The following is a 13,327-nucleotide window of genomic DNA, read 5'->3' on the forward strand; positions in this document are numbered from 1 at the left end:
TGACTGTGATGTCACAAACATTTGTGCGGATCTAGATTGTGTTAAGGAATACAATAGGTTAAGAAGAGAGTATGCGCCACATTTGCCTCAATATCCTTTGTTTGAGAAACATGTGGTAGGCCAGAAACGTAGAAATATCAGTAATAGTAGGGAGGTTGTTGCAAAAAGACTAAAAGTCAATGAACCGAAAATTGTTAGCAGAAAGAAAGTGGATTCTGTTGAAGATGTTGTCGGTTTTCAATTTGAAAACAGTTCTGGTGTCAACTGCTATGCAAATGTAGTGGTTAATGTTCTCTTTTCACTAGAGAGTTTAAAAGAACAGATTCCGTTGAATTCAGAACAAAATTTATGCTGTTTGTTGAATTCTGTTTTCGAGAAATGTAGCAGTGATCGAACAAAAGTAGAAAGTGTGTCTGAAGTTCGTTATCTGTTAGATGAATGTTCAGGTCAAACAGACTTCTCTGAAAATAATCAGCAAGATTGTCAGGAGTTTTTAATGTATATGCTTGATGTATTGCAAGATGAGGGTGTAGATGTAGATCACCTGTTTGGGCTTTCTTATCAATGGCAGCATGACTGCGAGAATTGTAGGGTATCAAGTACTACTAGTGTAGACTCAGAAAGATTTATATATTTAACTTTGCCAGACAGTAAATCAGTCTCCTTTAATAAGCTAGTAAATGCAGCGGATCACAACATGGAGTGTAGCCAATGTAAATCTGAAATGATGTCAACATTATTTATACGTAGATATGGACAGTATGTCATTTTAATGATCCAACGATGTAGGCCTGATGGATCAAAATTGTCAACTTTAATAAAAAAAATTGTGGCTTTTCAGCTTTCAATATCAGGAAGGACTTTTGTAACTGTATCAATTATCTATCACGATGGTCCTTCAACAACATCAGGACATTATACAGCTTATTTAAAGTCTCAAAACGGCTGGTCATTCTGCAATGATTCCGTTGTAACTTTCAAAAAAAAATTGCCGTTTGACCTTAAAAATTCTTACCTGGTGTTTTTAAAACCAAAATTTTAATGAAAGAATCTCGGGATTTCCTGTGAAGAATTGCAAAAGGTTCATGAAGTAGAGGGAATGTAAGTCTGCAATGCTGTCTAGATTATTGGTCCAAAACTTTTAATTATAATGTCATTTTAAAAATCCAACTATATAAACCTGAAGCAAGTAAGTCTGTTTCATAGTAAGCAGTATCAGTGTCATAGGAAAAGGAGAACATGAGTGACAAAGAAGGGTAAGATATTAGTAGTCCAGGATTGTGAAAATAATCTTAAATGTATTCTTTTTGAAAGTTGCGAAAATAGAAAATGTCGGGATTTGATTGGAAGAATTACAAGACTTGCGAATCGCGGCAACATGATTTGGCCTAGTGGAAACATGTGATGGAATGAGAGAAGTCTTTTCTTGTATGTAACATATTTTTCGAATCGATGGAGGTTTTCTTTCAGAAAGTGGCGGGCTGAAAATATTTATAGCACAACAGAGTGGACGCTGTTCATAGGAGATCCTTCGACGTCATTGAAAGTAAGTTAATTTTAAGGAGTTTTGAATTCAGATTTCTTAGGTTGTATGGGTTTTTTAAACACAATCATTTTGATTGTGGTTTTTTTTCCCCGCTGTTACATGATGAATACCTTCAAGTCACTGATTTAAGTGAAATTTGATACATTCTGAGAACAGCAAACATAAACCATTTAACATGAATAATTAATGTTCTGCTTTTTGTACTTATGATATACATTTAGAAATGTGAGGTAGATATGGAGAAACTGAGTCTTCTGTAAGTGTCAATTTTAATGCTTACAGTGTTGTACTTCTGGGTACTGTTTTTTAAAAAAAAACTGAATAGGCCTCACCTCAAAGAAAGCTCTTGAAAGCACACATCTTATTTGCATCCTGAAACACTCATTTAAAATATTAGACACAATTTTATGATGGCTTTACATCTTTTTTGCGCTGCTATTGCATCACTATTGTGGGACATCAGCAGTGCAAAAGAAGTACCATGTTCCAAAATAGGTCTCAGTTCATCAGCATGAAGATACTGTTTGTTTAAAATATATATCTTTAGGATTGTGTAGGGGACGTAGAGAAGCAGAGGCTTCTGTAAATGTCAAAGTTGTTGCAAAACTGTTTCTTCTTGAACCTTTTCCCTTTTCTTTTCTAATTTTTAAATACATGTTGTAATATTTTTGGAAATGTTTGTTCTCTCTTTTACAGATTGAAAGTATGAAAAAATATTTAAAAAAGGTAACAAGAATTATAAGGTAAATGTTTTCTACTCTTTTTACCCGCAATGCACTGCTGATGATGTCACTGACCATGTCATGAATGATGTAATAAGAGGACATGACTTACTTCATTGGTAGGCCTTCACATGCTTTATCTGCTCTGTATTCTTCAACAAGTGTAAAATTGATCTGTAACCCTGAGTAGGTCTCACCTTAAAAAAACCTCAGGAGACATCACACCTTATCGTCATCCTGAATTAATAAATAGATCTATTAAACAGTATCTCTGGTTTACTCCCTATAGCTGTCTTTCTTTTTACATTACTCTCTGTTTACTTCCCTTATACTAACTCTTCTTTTTTTTTTAAAAATATTTTTTTGGTTCGCTTCAAGTTCGCGAACCGGGCAGCGAACTGGAAAGCGAACCAAAAGAAATAGAGCTTGCCAGAGTGCTAAACATTCTAGCAATTTTATTTGAAAGGGGAGGTAGTTCTGAAAAGAACTTTTTTTTAATGTTTTTGTTTTTTTATTTATTTATTTATTTTTTCTGAACATTTTTTGTTTTTTTTGTATTTTTAGAACAGTTTTATGTTTTTTTTGTGTTTTTCATGGAGGGGAAACAACAAAAAAACAGGCATTGAAAAGGGCTCAACAGGAGCAAAAAAAAAATTACTGCTTGGGTGGGTTAGGGCAGTTATGGTTTTCAAACACCAAGTTGATTAAGTTCACGCTCATGTTGCCACATGAGAGCATAGCACCACAATGTATGCACGTAAACTTCATGTGCTTGAAGTTTGGCTGTATGTTTGGCACAGTTTCCTGTGCCTCTCTTGCAGTCAAAGATATATTTAATGTTGATCTGGCCACAGGAGTTGTCTGGGGATTATCTTGAAGGTCCCTTAACTCTGCCCGGCTGTAATTTAATGGATGCCACCTGACCATATGGCGATGCATAGTATAGTTGCCCATACTATACTTTTTGTCTGTGCCTCGAGATAATCTTTTTTTGCAAATTAGGCAGGTGGCATATTTGGCATTAACCTTCTTCTCCCCTCGAGGAATTGAGAAAAACTGCCATATAAAACTTGTTTTCCTTCGGGAAACACGGGCAACTCCTGAATAAATTCAGGTTCATCAGTGTCCTCTTCTTCTAAGTCCTCCTCTTCCTCCTCTCTGTTGGAAATGAATTGTGATGGTGGTCCTCTCTTGTCATGAGGAGGTTGAGGTGGTGGTGGGGGTCCACCAGCTGAAGCAAGGATAGAAGCCATTGCAATCAAATTGGAAAATGGTCTTTCTCTCACCAAGATGAAAGTCAGAGTGAGGAAAGAAGGAGGGGTTTACATGATTTGGGAAAAGCAAAAGTTCTGAACCAATGAAAAGTGTTATTTTTAGGTCACATGACCTAGTCATACATCATTTGGAAACCAAAAGTGAAATGAACCAATGAAAAGTTTCATAAACAAGTCACATGACCTGTTCCGCTTACGTTACGCGGTGCGCGCCGCGTCCCGCATCATTTCCGGTTCGCGGTCCGGAGCACTTTCTGGAGCGCTAACGCGGCGCGTCATAAGACGCATTACGCGTCAACGCAATACGTCGCGCTTCCGCGACGCGTCACAGTTCCGCTAACGAAACGTTTACCGGTTCGCGTACTAGATCGCGGCATCAAGATGAGCTAACGGAAAGCTTCCCGGTTCGCTTACCGGAAACGAAGAAAAAAAATATTTTAAAAAAAATTATCAATAAACATCTAAAATATATTTTGGGTTTTAAAGAAGAATACATTTAAAAAACCAATGAAATTCACAGAAAAAACCATAGGTTATAGACCATATATAGTTAGGAATTTGCATTTACAAAACCTTGAAAATTCAATGAAAAAACCATTGGTTATAGAACATATATAGTTAGGAATTTGCATTTACAAAACCTTATTTTACTCGCATAAAACCATTGAAATTCCATATATAGTTAGATGCGCTAACTATATATCGCGCACCCGCAATCCACTGCTGATGATGTCACATATTACATCATTCATGACATGGTCAGTGGCATCACTGATGACATCACTGATGACAACTCAAATGACATCACTGACAACATCACAGATGACATCATTCATGTGTTAATACGATGAACCTCTACAGACTCTGATATAACCTTAGATACACTCAGTGAAAACAGACACTCACAGATTGTCACTCATCCATGGAGTTACTCATACACCTAGACAGTCATGCAAAGAATCAATCACACCTCCAATTCCTCAACTATACAGTTATACACACCTTACTTATTAAAACATATTCTAACACATATTTACTCTCTTATACAATCACTGATACAAGTTTTCAATGATCCATGCAGGCACTCACACATTCACTGGCTCTTAAACACAGTAATTTATATATGTCAACTCTCGCATGTACTGTGTTTTACATATGTACCTACTTTGACATGTAGCATTGAGATATCCAATCACTCACCAATACACTCATGCACACAGTCAACCACCCATACAGCTGTTTCCACATGCAGTTTTGAACCCATAAATCTATTGAATCAGCTGTTCACACATCTATGCACAGAGTCACACACCTCCCAGCCACTCACACACATACTCAGTCTCCCATACAAATACTTGGGCAACCAATCAATAACCCATATAGTTACTCATATAGCTACTGATCAACACATGCAGCAGTTTACAGAACAACAGATATAATGATGCACAAATTAATACAGTTTAATCACTAACCCATGCACTCAGTGAGACACATTTAATCACTCCCTCATACAATCAGTCATGCACCTACTAAATCCTTCATCCAGACATTTATACATCCACTCATTCTTCAATATGTAGGACAAATTTTAACTTTACAGAAACATACAGTCACTGGATGTTGTCATCAGTGATGTCATTTGAGTTGTCATCAGTGATGTCATCAGTGATGTCACTGACCATGTCATGAATGATGTAATATGTGACATCATCAGCAGTGGATTGCGGGTGCGCGATATATAGTTAGCGCATCTAACTATATATGGAATTTCAATGGTTTTATGCGAGTAAAATAAGGTTTTGTAAATGCAAATTCCTAACTATATATGTTCTATAACCAATGGTTTTTTCATTGAATTTTCAAGGTTTTGTAAATGCAAATTCCTAACTATATATGGTCTATAACCTATGGTTTTTTCTGTGAATATATATATATATGACTCAATATGCATATGTGCATCTATGTATTTATATTTAGTTTTTTTAATACATCCATATATCCAGTCTGCTTTAAACATTTTAACCAAGCTGCACTACTTTAGCTATGGTGGTGGGCATAAGGGGGGTACAAACAAGAACTATTTAATTTGGGTCAAAGGGAATTTTTAAGACCAAGCTCCAATATGTCCCCTACATACATTAAACAACAAAGATATCAGAGGGTCTAGCACAACTGAGGTGTAAACGCAAACTGTGAACTAACAAGAAAAACTAGATCACCATGCCATGTGTATATCTATCTAAGGCCATCCCTACAACAGACCCACATAGTGGACAGGCAAGGATGCCCATCAGTCACCACACGGAACCGCCCTTCATCATTTGGGATTCCTTTGAGACCACCATCAGGGTGCCACTTAGCTTTCACGGAGGGGGCCCAGATTTTGAGAGAGCCCTCACCTGATCAGACAGGTCTTACTGTAGTCTTACTACTCAATTAAGAGGATGTTAACACAAAAAAGGGGGGGTCTGATGTCGCAGTGCACAAAAAGATGTGTAGAAAATAGGAAAAAAGTGTAATAAAATTGGATGAGGGGGTACTGAAAATGAATTTTATTCTGGTGCTACTCACTCTTCCCTTTTTTGTGTTAACATCCTCTTAATTGAGTAGTAAGACCACAGTAAGACCTGTCTGATCGGGTGAGGGCTCTCTCAAAATCTGGGCCCCCTCCGTGGAAGCTAAGTGGCACCCCTGATGGTGGTCTCAAAGGAATCCCAAATGATGAAGGGCGGTTCCGTGTGGTGACTGATGGGCATCCTTGCCTGACCACTATGTGGGTCTGTTGTAGGGATGACCTTAGATAGATATACACATGGCATGGTGATCTACTTTTTCTTGTTAGTTCACAGTTTGCGTTTACACCTCAGTTGTGCTAGACCCTCAGATATCTTTGTTGTTTAACATAAGGGCGGTACGACAAATAGGGCTGTGGCCCTTCTGTCCCCCCCTAGAGACACCACTACCAAGGGAATGGTTTGTAGTGCTGTCAATGTGTGGATGACTGGTCTGTAATAAAAGAAGATTAGGTGGAAGCAGTGCTTAATTTGTAAGAAAGTATGTGCCAGGGCCCTCATCAGGAGGCTACTACAGCTCCAAATGCCCATTACCCCGTCTGCGCTGCCAATGTCAATACTTTTATGACTACTAACAATAACACTCCTACAAATGTGATAATTCAGACTATTCGAGGCCCCCAAAACATTAACAATTGCCAGTGCGGCAGGAATTATTCATTTGTAATGTATATTGAATTTATAATCGAGTTTTGTTCTGCTCCTCCCTATATTTACAACCCCTTGCACCTCCGGTAGGTTACCATTTCCCTATGTTAAAAGTGATGCACCGGTGCCACAATGGGCATGTAAATAAGCCCCAGGGTGTTCACAATTTAGTGCATTGGAAAACAGTGTCACTTAGCACAGGGCCTGAATATTACTGCAAGCAAAATGAGAACTGTCTTTCTCAATGTATGTGGAGCGCTGCAGAAGGACATCTTTGCCCTGTTTCGTCATAGTGGATAGTGGCTAGCGCCATGAGGCTCTTAAAGGTGAGTGCGTGCTTTACTGCCAATGACAGACATATGTGCAAGCCATAAACACATTTCAGTGTATGGCCTTGCTGAATATACACACTTCCACATCCTAGTAAAGTGATTTAACTTCACACTGTCTTTTCAGGCTTATCTCGTTTCCATGAAGGGATCTGGTGACTACTGGATTGGACTTACAGATGCAGAATCTGAAGGCAACTGGAAATTTGTTGATGGCTCAGAATATAAACTAAGGTATACATATTAAGTATTTGCAGAGCCACTGGAATTATGTGATTTTGCGGCAGCTGCATTTTCCACAAAAGTATGAACTGGCCACATTTGCCACATAATCCATCTTCCTGATGCATGATGTGAAGACTTTAACAAAAAAAACATCATTAGCTCAAACGGTTCAAAAGTTACTAAACGCACAGCAACACATGATGCTGTTGCTTTTTGAGTCCATTCTTACTTAATGACTGTAATTTGAAATGCTGTTTTGAATCTTATTACTGCGGATACATTGCCTTACCTTTTCTTGAGGAAAACACCATCCTTGACCCTGCAAGGGGTGCTATGACTATCATGCACACTATCTAAGAGATAAGCCTGTAGTTTTGGAGACTTGTTTGGGAAAATATTATTATTTGGAATGGTTGACTGGTCACTTTTCGGTTGCTTATTGCAGTATTTGGGTGTGGTAATAATGAGGTGAGACCTTTGCCCACACAGTGACAAAATAACAAAGTACTACTATCAGAAAAAGTAGTGCAATATGCCACAATTGCCTTTTTTACCTCATAATTTGGTTCTTCCCTGCTGTATAATTCCAGAGGCCCTGAGTATTTGTTATTCATGCTCTGCAATAGTTTTCGTTAATAAGAATCTATAAAAATAAGTAGATAACTTTCATTATTATAAATCACATTTTGGTTCATAAACATTCTGACACTCAATACTACCCACCACTTTCATGCTAGTATTAATATTAAAGTTCTGAATTCTACACATTTTAGCCAGCATACTATATTTTTGAATGTTTAACACTGCTGACAGTCTTTTACCACTGTGACATAAGGGGACAGGAGAGGCTTGTTTCTTTAAGAGTGGTTAGAGGGCAGCTATTTACTAGGGATGAGCGGAATTTGCGTAGTTGGGCTACACAAAGCTCAGCAAAATGGTAGAAAATCTCCGCGAACATGCAGAGTTCAGCGAACACGCAGAATTGTTTGTCACCCCCGTTCACAATGCTTTTTTCCTGTTCGCGAATGCTGTCTGTGTGCTCGGGGGAAATATCTCACGAACACGCATTTTGAAAGTGCGAACAAGCAAAAAAATCCGTAAAGCCGCAGGTCGCAGATTTTTCGCCAATTCCACGTTCTCAGTGGAACTCAAAATTACCCTTTTACCTAGGGACTTTCCGGCTAAATATACATATAATTTAATTGAACAAAATGTTTCCCTTGATTTTTTGGTTTTTTTTTTCCTCATTTGCCTTTTATCTCACTTCAATGTCTACCCTGGGCGTCTGTACTCGCTCTCAACAATGAGGAAAGTAAGGCGGTTGGAATGGGGCCCTGGGTATCAAATGAAGGAACCACTGAGATATCTCTTCTACTAAGCTCCAAAGGCTAGTTGACATTTGCAGATAATTGGCCATAATAGCTGACCTCACACGGCCTAGCCAGAAGAGTATTTAACAGCATAATCATAGGACGCAAGGAACAAAACAAAAAAACACGATTTATCCTTATCATCTAAGAGCACTATCTAAGTTGCAGCAGATTCCAGAATGCCTTCCCCTTGCCACTTCCCTGTCTGTCTAAATCCAATTTAGAGACTGCAAGAACTGATGACTGCCAGTCCACAAAAGAGGACTAGAATCCGTCCATTTTATGCAGATTTGCCACCTGGCTAACAACACAGAGTAAAAAAGCAAAGTTTCAGCAGGCCCTGTGATGTTTCCTGCGAGACCAAATATTATTAAAGATAGATAAGTCCAAGTTAATAGCACATCCTAAAACACTTGTCAAAAAGTCTCCGACCTCCTGCCAGAAAGTAGCAAGAGAAGGTCACATTAAAAACATATCAATGTCTGAGGCGGAGACCAGACCACATTTTTTCCAGCTGACTGGTGGCCCATCTGAAATTTTTGTCAGTTTGTGTGGAGTAAAGTATTTATTTATTTATTTATGGAATTTATTGAGCGCGAACAATTGCCTAAGGGCGTCTCAGAGCTGTGAATGAGGCAGAAAGAAACAAAAATTGAATTATTGGTCAAAGAGCCATGTTTTAATTTTTCTTCTGAAAATGATAAGAGTAGGAGCTGATCTAATCTCTAGATCAAGGGAGTTCCAAAGTTTAGCGGTTGCAATGTGGGCCCTGTGGATGGTGAACAGGTGATTTCTTTTCAGCCAAGCAGGTTTCACAGCTTCAAATAAGATCTTACATGATTTCTGCCATAGCTTAGCACAATCCTGTGTGGGCAAAAGCCCCCTTACAATTTCTCGGCTAGCTTAAATTTGCCATCTACTTCCTCCAAAACGGTTTGGTACCAAAGGGCGACTCCTTTCTTCACTGGGGCTTAGTCACAAGCTGGTGTTCTAAAATGCTACCACAACCCAAGGCCTGTTTCCGTGGGTGAGAATGCACCCAGCTTACAAGTTGATATTTTTTAAACCGAGAGAGACCTCCCCCAACTCTATCCTGAAGATGTTCCCAAGGGATAAGGGTGCCTCCCACGAAAAGATCTCCCCAAACCAAGAGCCCTGCATCACTCAAGGGTTTTGCCAAACTGTCCCTTAAACATTCTGGGGTGCCAGACGAGTTCCAAAGGCTAGCTTGCTGGATAAATAATCTAGCCCCACTGCCCCACTGCCCCCCTGATTTGGGCCTAAGTCTTAGCTACCCCCAAAAAAGTCCCTTTGTTACGATTCCAAATCTTGAGGATCGTTTGATTCCCAAATAAGAAAGCAGGCTATCCTAGTGACAGCTGCGCATGAAGTTGTTGCTTCTGCACATGTAGGTGTGGAGATCACCATGTTGTTTCTACCGCAAAGTTATTGTTGGCATGGCTTATATAAACAGGCCAAGGAATATATGTCCTTTGTTGTGAGATTTGTCAAAAAAATAGAAGTTCTACAGTGCCCAGCCCACAGCAGACACACCTGTTGATTTCCAACAAACCTTTTGGCTGCACTTATTTGGACCATTGTGGTTAATTCAGATGGAGGGTTTAAATCTATCTCACTTGGATTTGATTCTTGCTCAAGGTTCCTCTGGGTGTGGCCCCAACGTTTCGCTGATGCTTGAACTGTTATTAAAGATTTGCAAGTATTTATCATGACACATTCATGCACTAAATTCCACTCAGATCAGAGCCTTGCTTTCACCTCTAAGGGTTACAGGATTACAATTACTTCCCTGGGTGTAGGGGTGCATTACTCTTCTCCACATCAGCCAAAGGGAAATTCTGTTGTGGAGAGGATGAACCTTGACATAAAGCAATCCTTAACACCTAGGGTATTAGGTAATGGACATAGCTAAATCCACCTCCTATGTGGGGTACAAAGACCACTTAATAATCTCCCTAAAAGATTTCTGGATAACAATACCCCAAATGACATCCTTTTTTGGCTTATAAAATATATATTTCAGACCTTGAAGGTCCTGAAATTCTGGCACAGGCCATGCAGTTTGAAGCAAAAGATTGTTGTGCTGTCTTATAAGATGTCCACCAGTCATCACTGACAACAGACTTTGAAACACTTAAAGGCCATGTAATCCAACTTGTAGCTCAAGAGATATAAGTGTCGACCAGCTGGCCCTGCCCTCTGTTTGGAATAACACCTCAGTTCCCTGAAATTTGACGCTGGTGAAGATTGTTCAGAGGTATGGCTATGCCTTGTCATATTGCAATGTTGCGATACCTAAGGGGATGATGGATGGAACGCTTGATCAAATGAAACACTCACCTCCAGTCAACTGATCTGGGTTTAATCCATCATCATTCTTTAGCTCACTCCACCACCCCGGGTCAGACATGGCCATATGCAAATCAGTCTGACCCTGTGCCTCATGGGAACAGTCTAGCCCAAACTGCCAAGCCATGTCTTCCCTGGACTAAAAACAAGCATCCTAGGACCGGTTTCTGGCTAATCAGCCATCATCAGCCAGGCTAGCTTGAATCCAGAGGCAAAGTGAGCAAGGGGCTCACGTCTGGGCATAGCCTGAAAACTTAGGGCGAACAAAGCAATACCAAAGGGGATGATGGACGGAGCGCTTAAGCAATTCAAACACTCACCCCCAGTCAACTGTTCTGAGTTTAATCCATCATCATTCTTTAGCTCACCCCACTATCCCAGTTCAGACATGGCCATACGCAAATCAGTCTGACCCTGTGCCTCATGGGAACAGGCCAACCCGAACTGCCAAGCCATGTCTTCTCTGGACCAGAAACAAGCATCCTGGGACCGGTTTATGGCTAATCAGCCGTCATCAGTCAGGCTTGCTTGAATCTAGTGGCAAAGTGGGCAGGAGACCCACATCTGGGCATACTCTGCCAACTTAGGGCGAACAAAGCCATACCAAAGTGGATGATGGATTGAGAGCTTGAGCAAATCAAACACTCACCCCCAGTCAACTGATCTGGGTTTAATCAATCATCATTCTTTAGCTCACTCCACCACCCCAGTTCAGACATGGCAATATGCAAATCAGTTTGACCCTGTGCCTCATGGGAACAGTCCAGCCCGAACTGCCAAGCCATGTCTTCCCTTGACCGGAAACAAGCATTCAATTTTGCAATGTTGTGCAAGACATACACAGGCTACTATTATCTTGCAATCAACTTCAGGGGAGGATGGCTGCTCCCTACCCTATGGTCAAGACATCTACTTGATGACTTGAGGAGACTAATAGTGATCTCCATGATGCCTCATGTACAAATTTGTGCCCTATTGTAATTCTGCTAGGATACAGTTGTAGCATGTTGGTTCGGTGTGGGCAGATGGGCAGAGAGTGCATACACAGCATAACCTGAAGGGGAACATAATAAAACTTTGATCAGTGTGAACTGAATCTGTCATATGTACTGCCTGGGAACACAGAGCACATTGGTAAAGCAGCCAGTGGCATCAGAAATAGCCTGCAAGTTGATGGATCACCAGCGGTGTCTGTTGCGGAAAATGCGTGCTGTGTGGTGAGGTGTCTGAACTGCCACATGAGTACAATCAATGACACCTAGCACATGTGGGAAGTGGGAAATCGGAAGAAAATCCTAGCAACCCTCCCTTCCTTTGCTTTCCTGCCAGTCTAGGTGGCATGCCTATTCATGCACTCTCCTATTTATGAATCTTAGAACTTGATGGAAGAATTTGGACTTTCATGGCTATGGGATGCCAACAATGTCACTGGATCTGATGGGTTATAAATATAGAACTGCTAAGTTCTTCACATCGGCTGTGGTAACTTTGGAGCTGAATTTATGAGACTCAAAATCCTGCTTCCACTCGGATCCCATGTTGAAGGTGACATTAGGTGGGAAGCAGAATCTAGAAATCACATCTTAGTTGGACATCCCAACGATGTTAATTCCACAAATACATAGTGACATTGTGGAATCTCTGAAAATGCGCATTTCCACTTGTTCTTTTGTATGTATTCAGCCTGGCTGTGATTGGCTGATATGCTAAGACGATTTTGGTAAATATGGGTAGGGGGAGGGTAAACACATTCACAGGATTGTGAGAAGTGTTTAAAACACTGTTGGAATTGTGAGTATTGAATTGAGCTTTTGACTTGTGACTAACTTTTATATTTGAACATGACTGTAAGTTGAAATGCTGTTACATAACAACATTTCATTTTATCATTGCCACATGTAGGATAACAAGATTATATTACTAGAAATGAAGTTTAATTAATATTTCTGCACTGTTTTGGGGGTGAGTGATGCCCGTCTGAAAAAGCACCCCCAAGACACTCCCAATGTAGCTCAATGTTCTTCCCTACTCCCCTCATATTGAATCCACAGTTGCTGAATGTTGTCACTCAAACTACATATCCCTCAGTCATTGCATACTCCAATTATAGTTACATAGTTGTAGTGGTGATGTAATTGATTTGAGAATGTTTTATATGTAATGTAGAATGTTTTATATGTAATGAAGAATGTAATGCTTTGAATGTAAGATCTGAAGCCTTCTTGGGGTTGGAGTTCGATGGGTTGCTTCAGTTGCTTATCGAGTTTCAG

At 39.9% G+C, this 13,327-nt stretch overlaps 1 protein-coding gene across 3 annotated transcripts in view; it reads left to right on the forward strand.

The window, feature by feature from the left end:
* Positions 1-13,327, forward strand: part of LOC147726041 (CD209 antigen-like protein C) — a 686,697-nt gene that overhangs the window by 516,019 nt on the left and 157,351 nt on the right. For all 3 annotated transcript variants that reach the window (XM_086960159.1, XM_086960158.1, XM_086960160.1), the window contains one exon: positions 7,220-7,326. In XM_086960159.1, the coding sequence (XP_086816285.1) occupies positions 7,220-7,326 (107 nt within the window). The remainder of the gene's footprint in view (positions 1-7,219; positions 7,327-13,327) is intronic.

The sequence above is a fragment of the Lissotriton vulgaris genome, chromosome 3_1 (genome assembly GCF_964263255.1).
Source record: "Lissotriton vulgaris chromosome 3_1, aLisVul1.2, whole genome shotgun sequence".
In the NCBI taxonomy this organism is placed as follows: Eukaryota; Metazoa; Chordata; class Amphibia; order Caudata; family Salamandridae; genus Lissotriton; species Lissotriton vulgaris.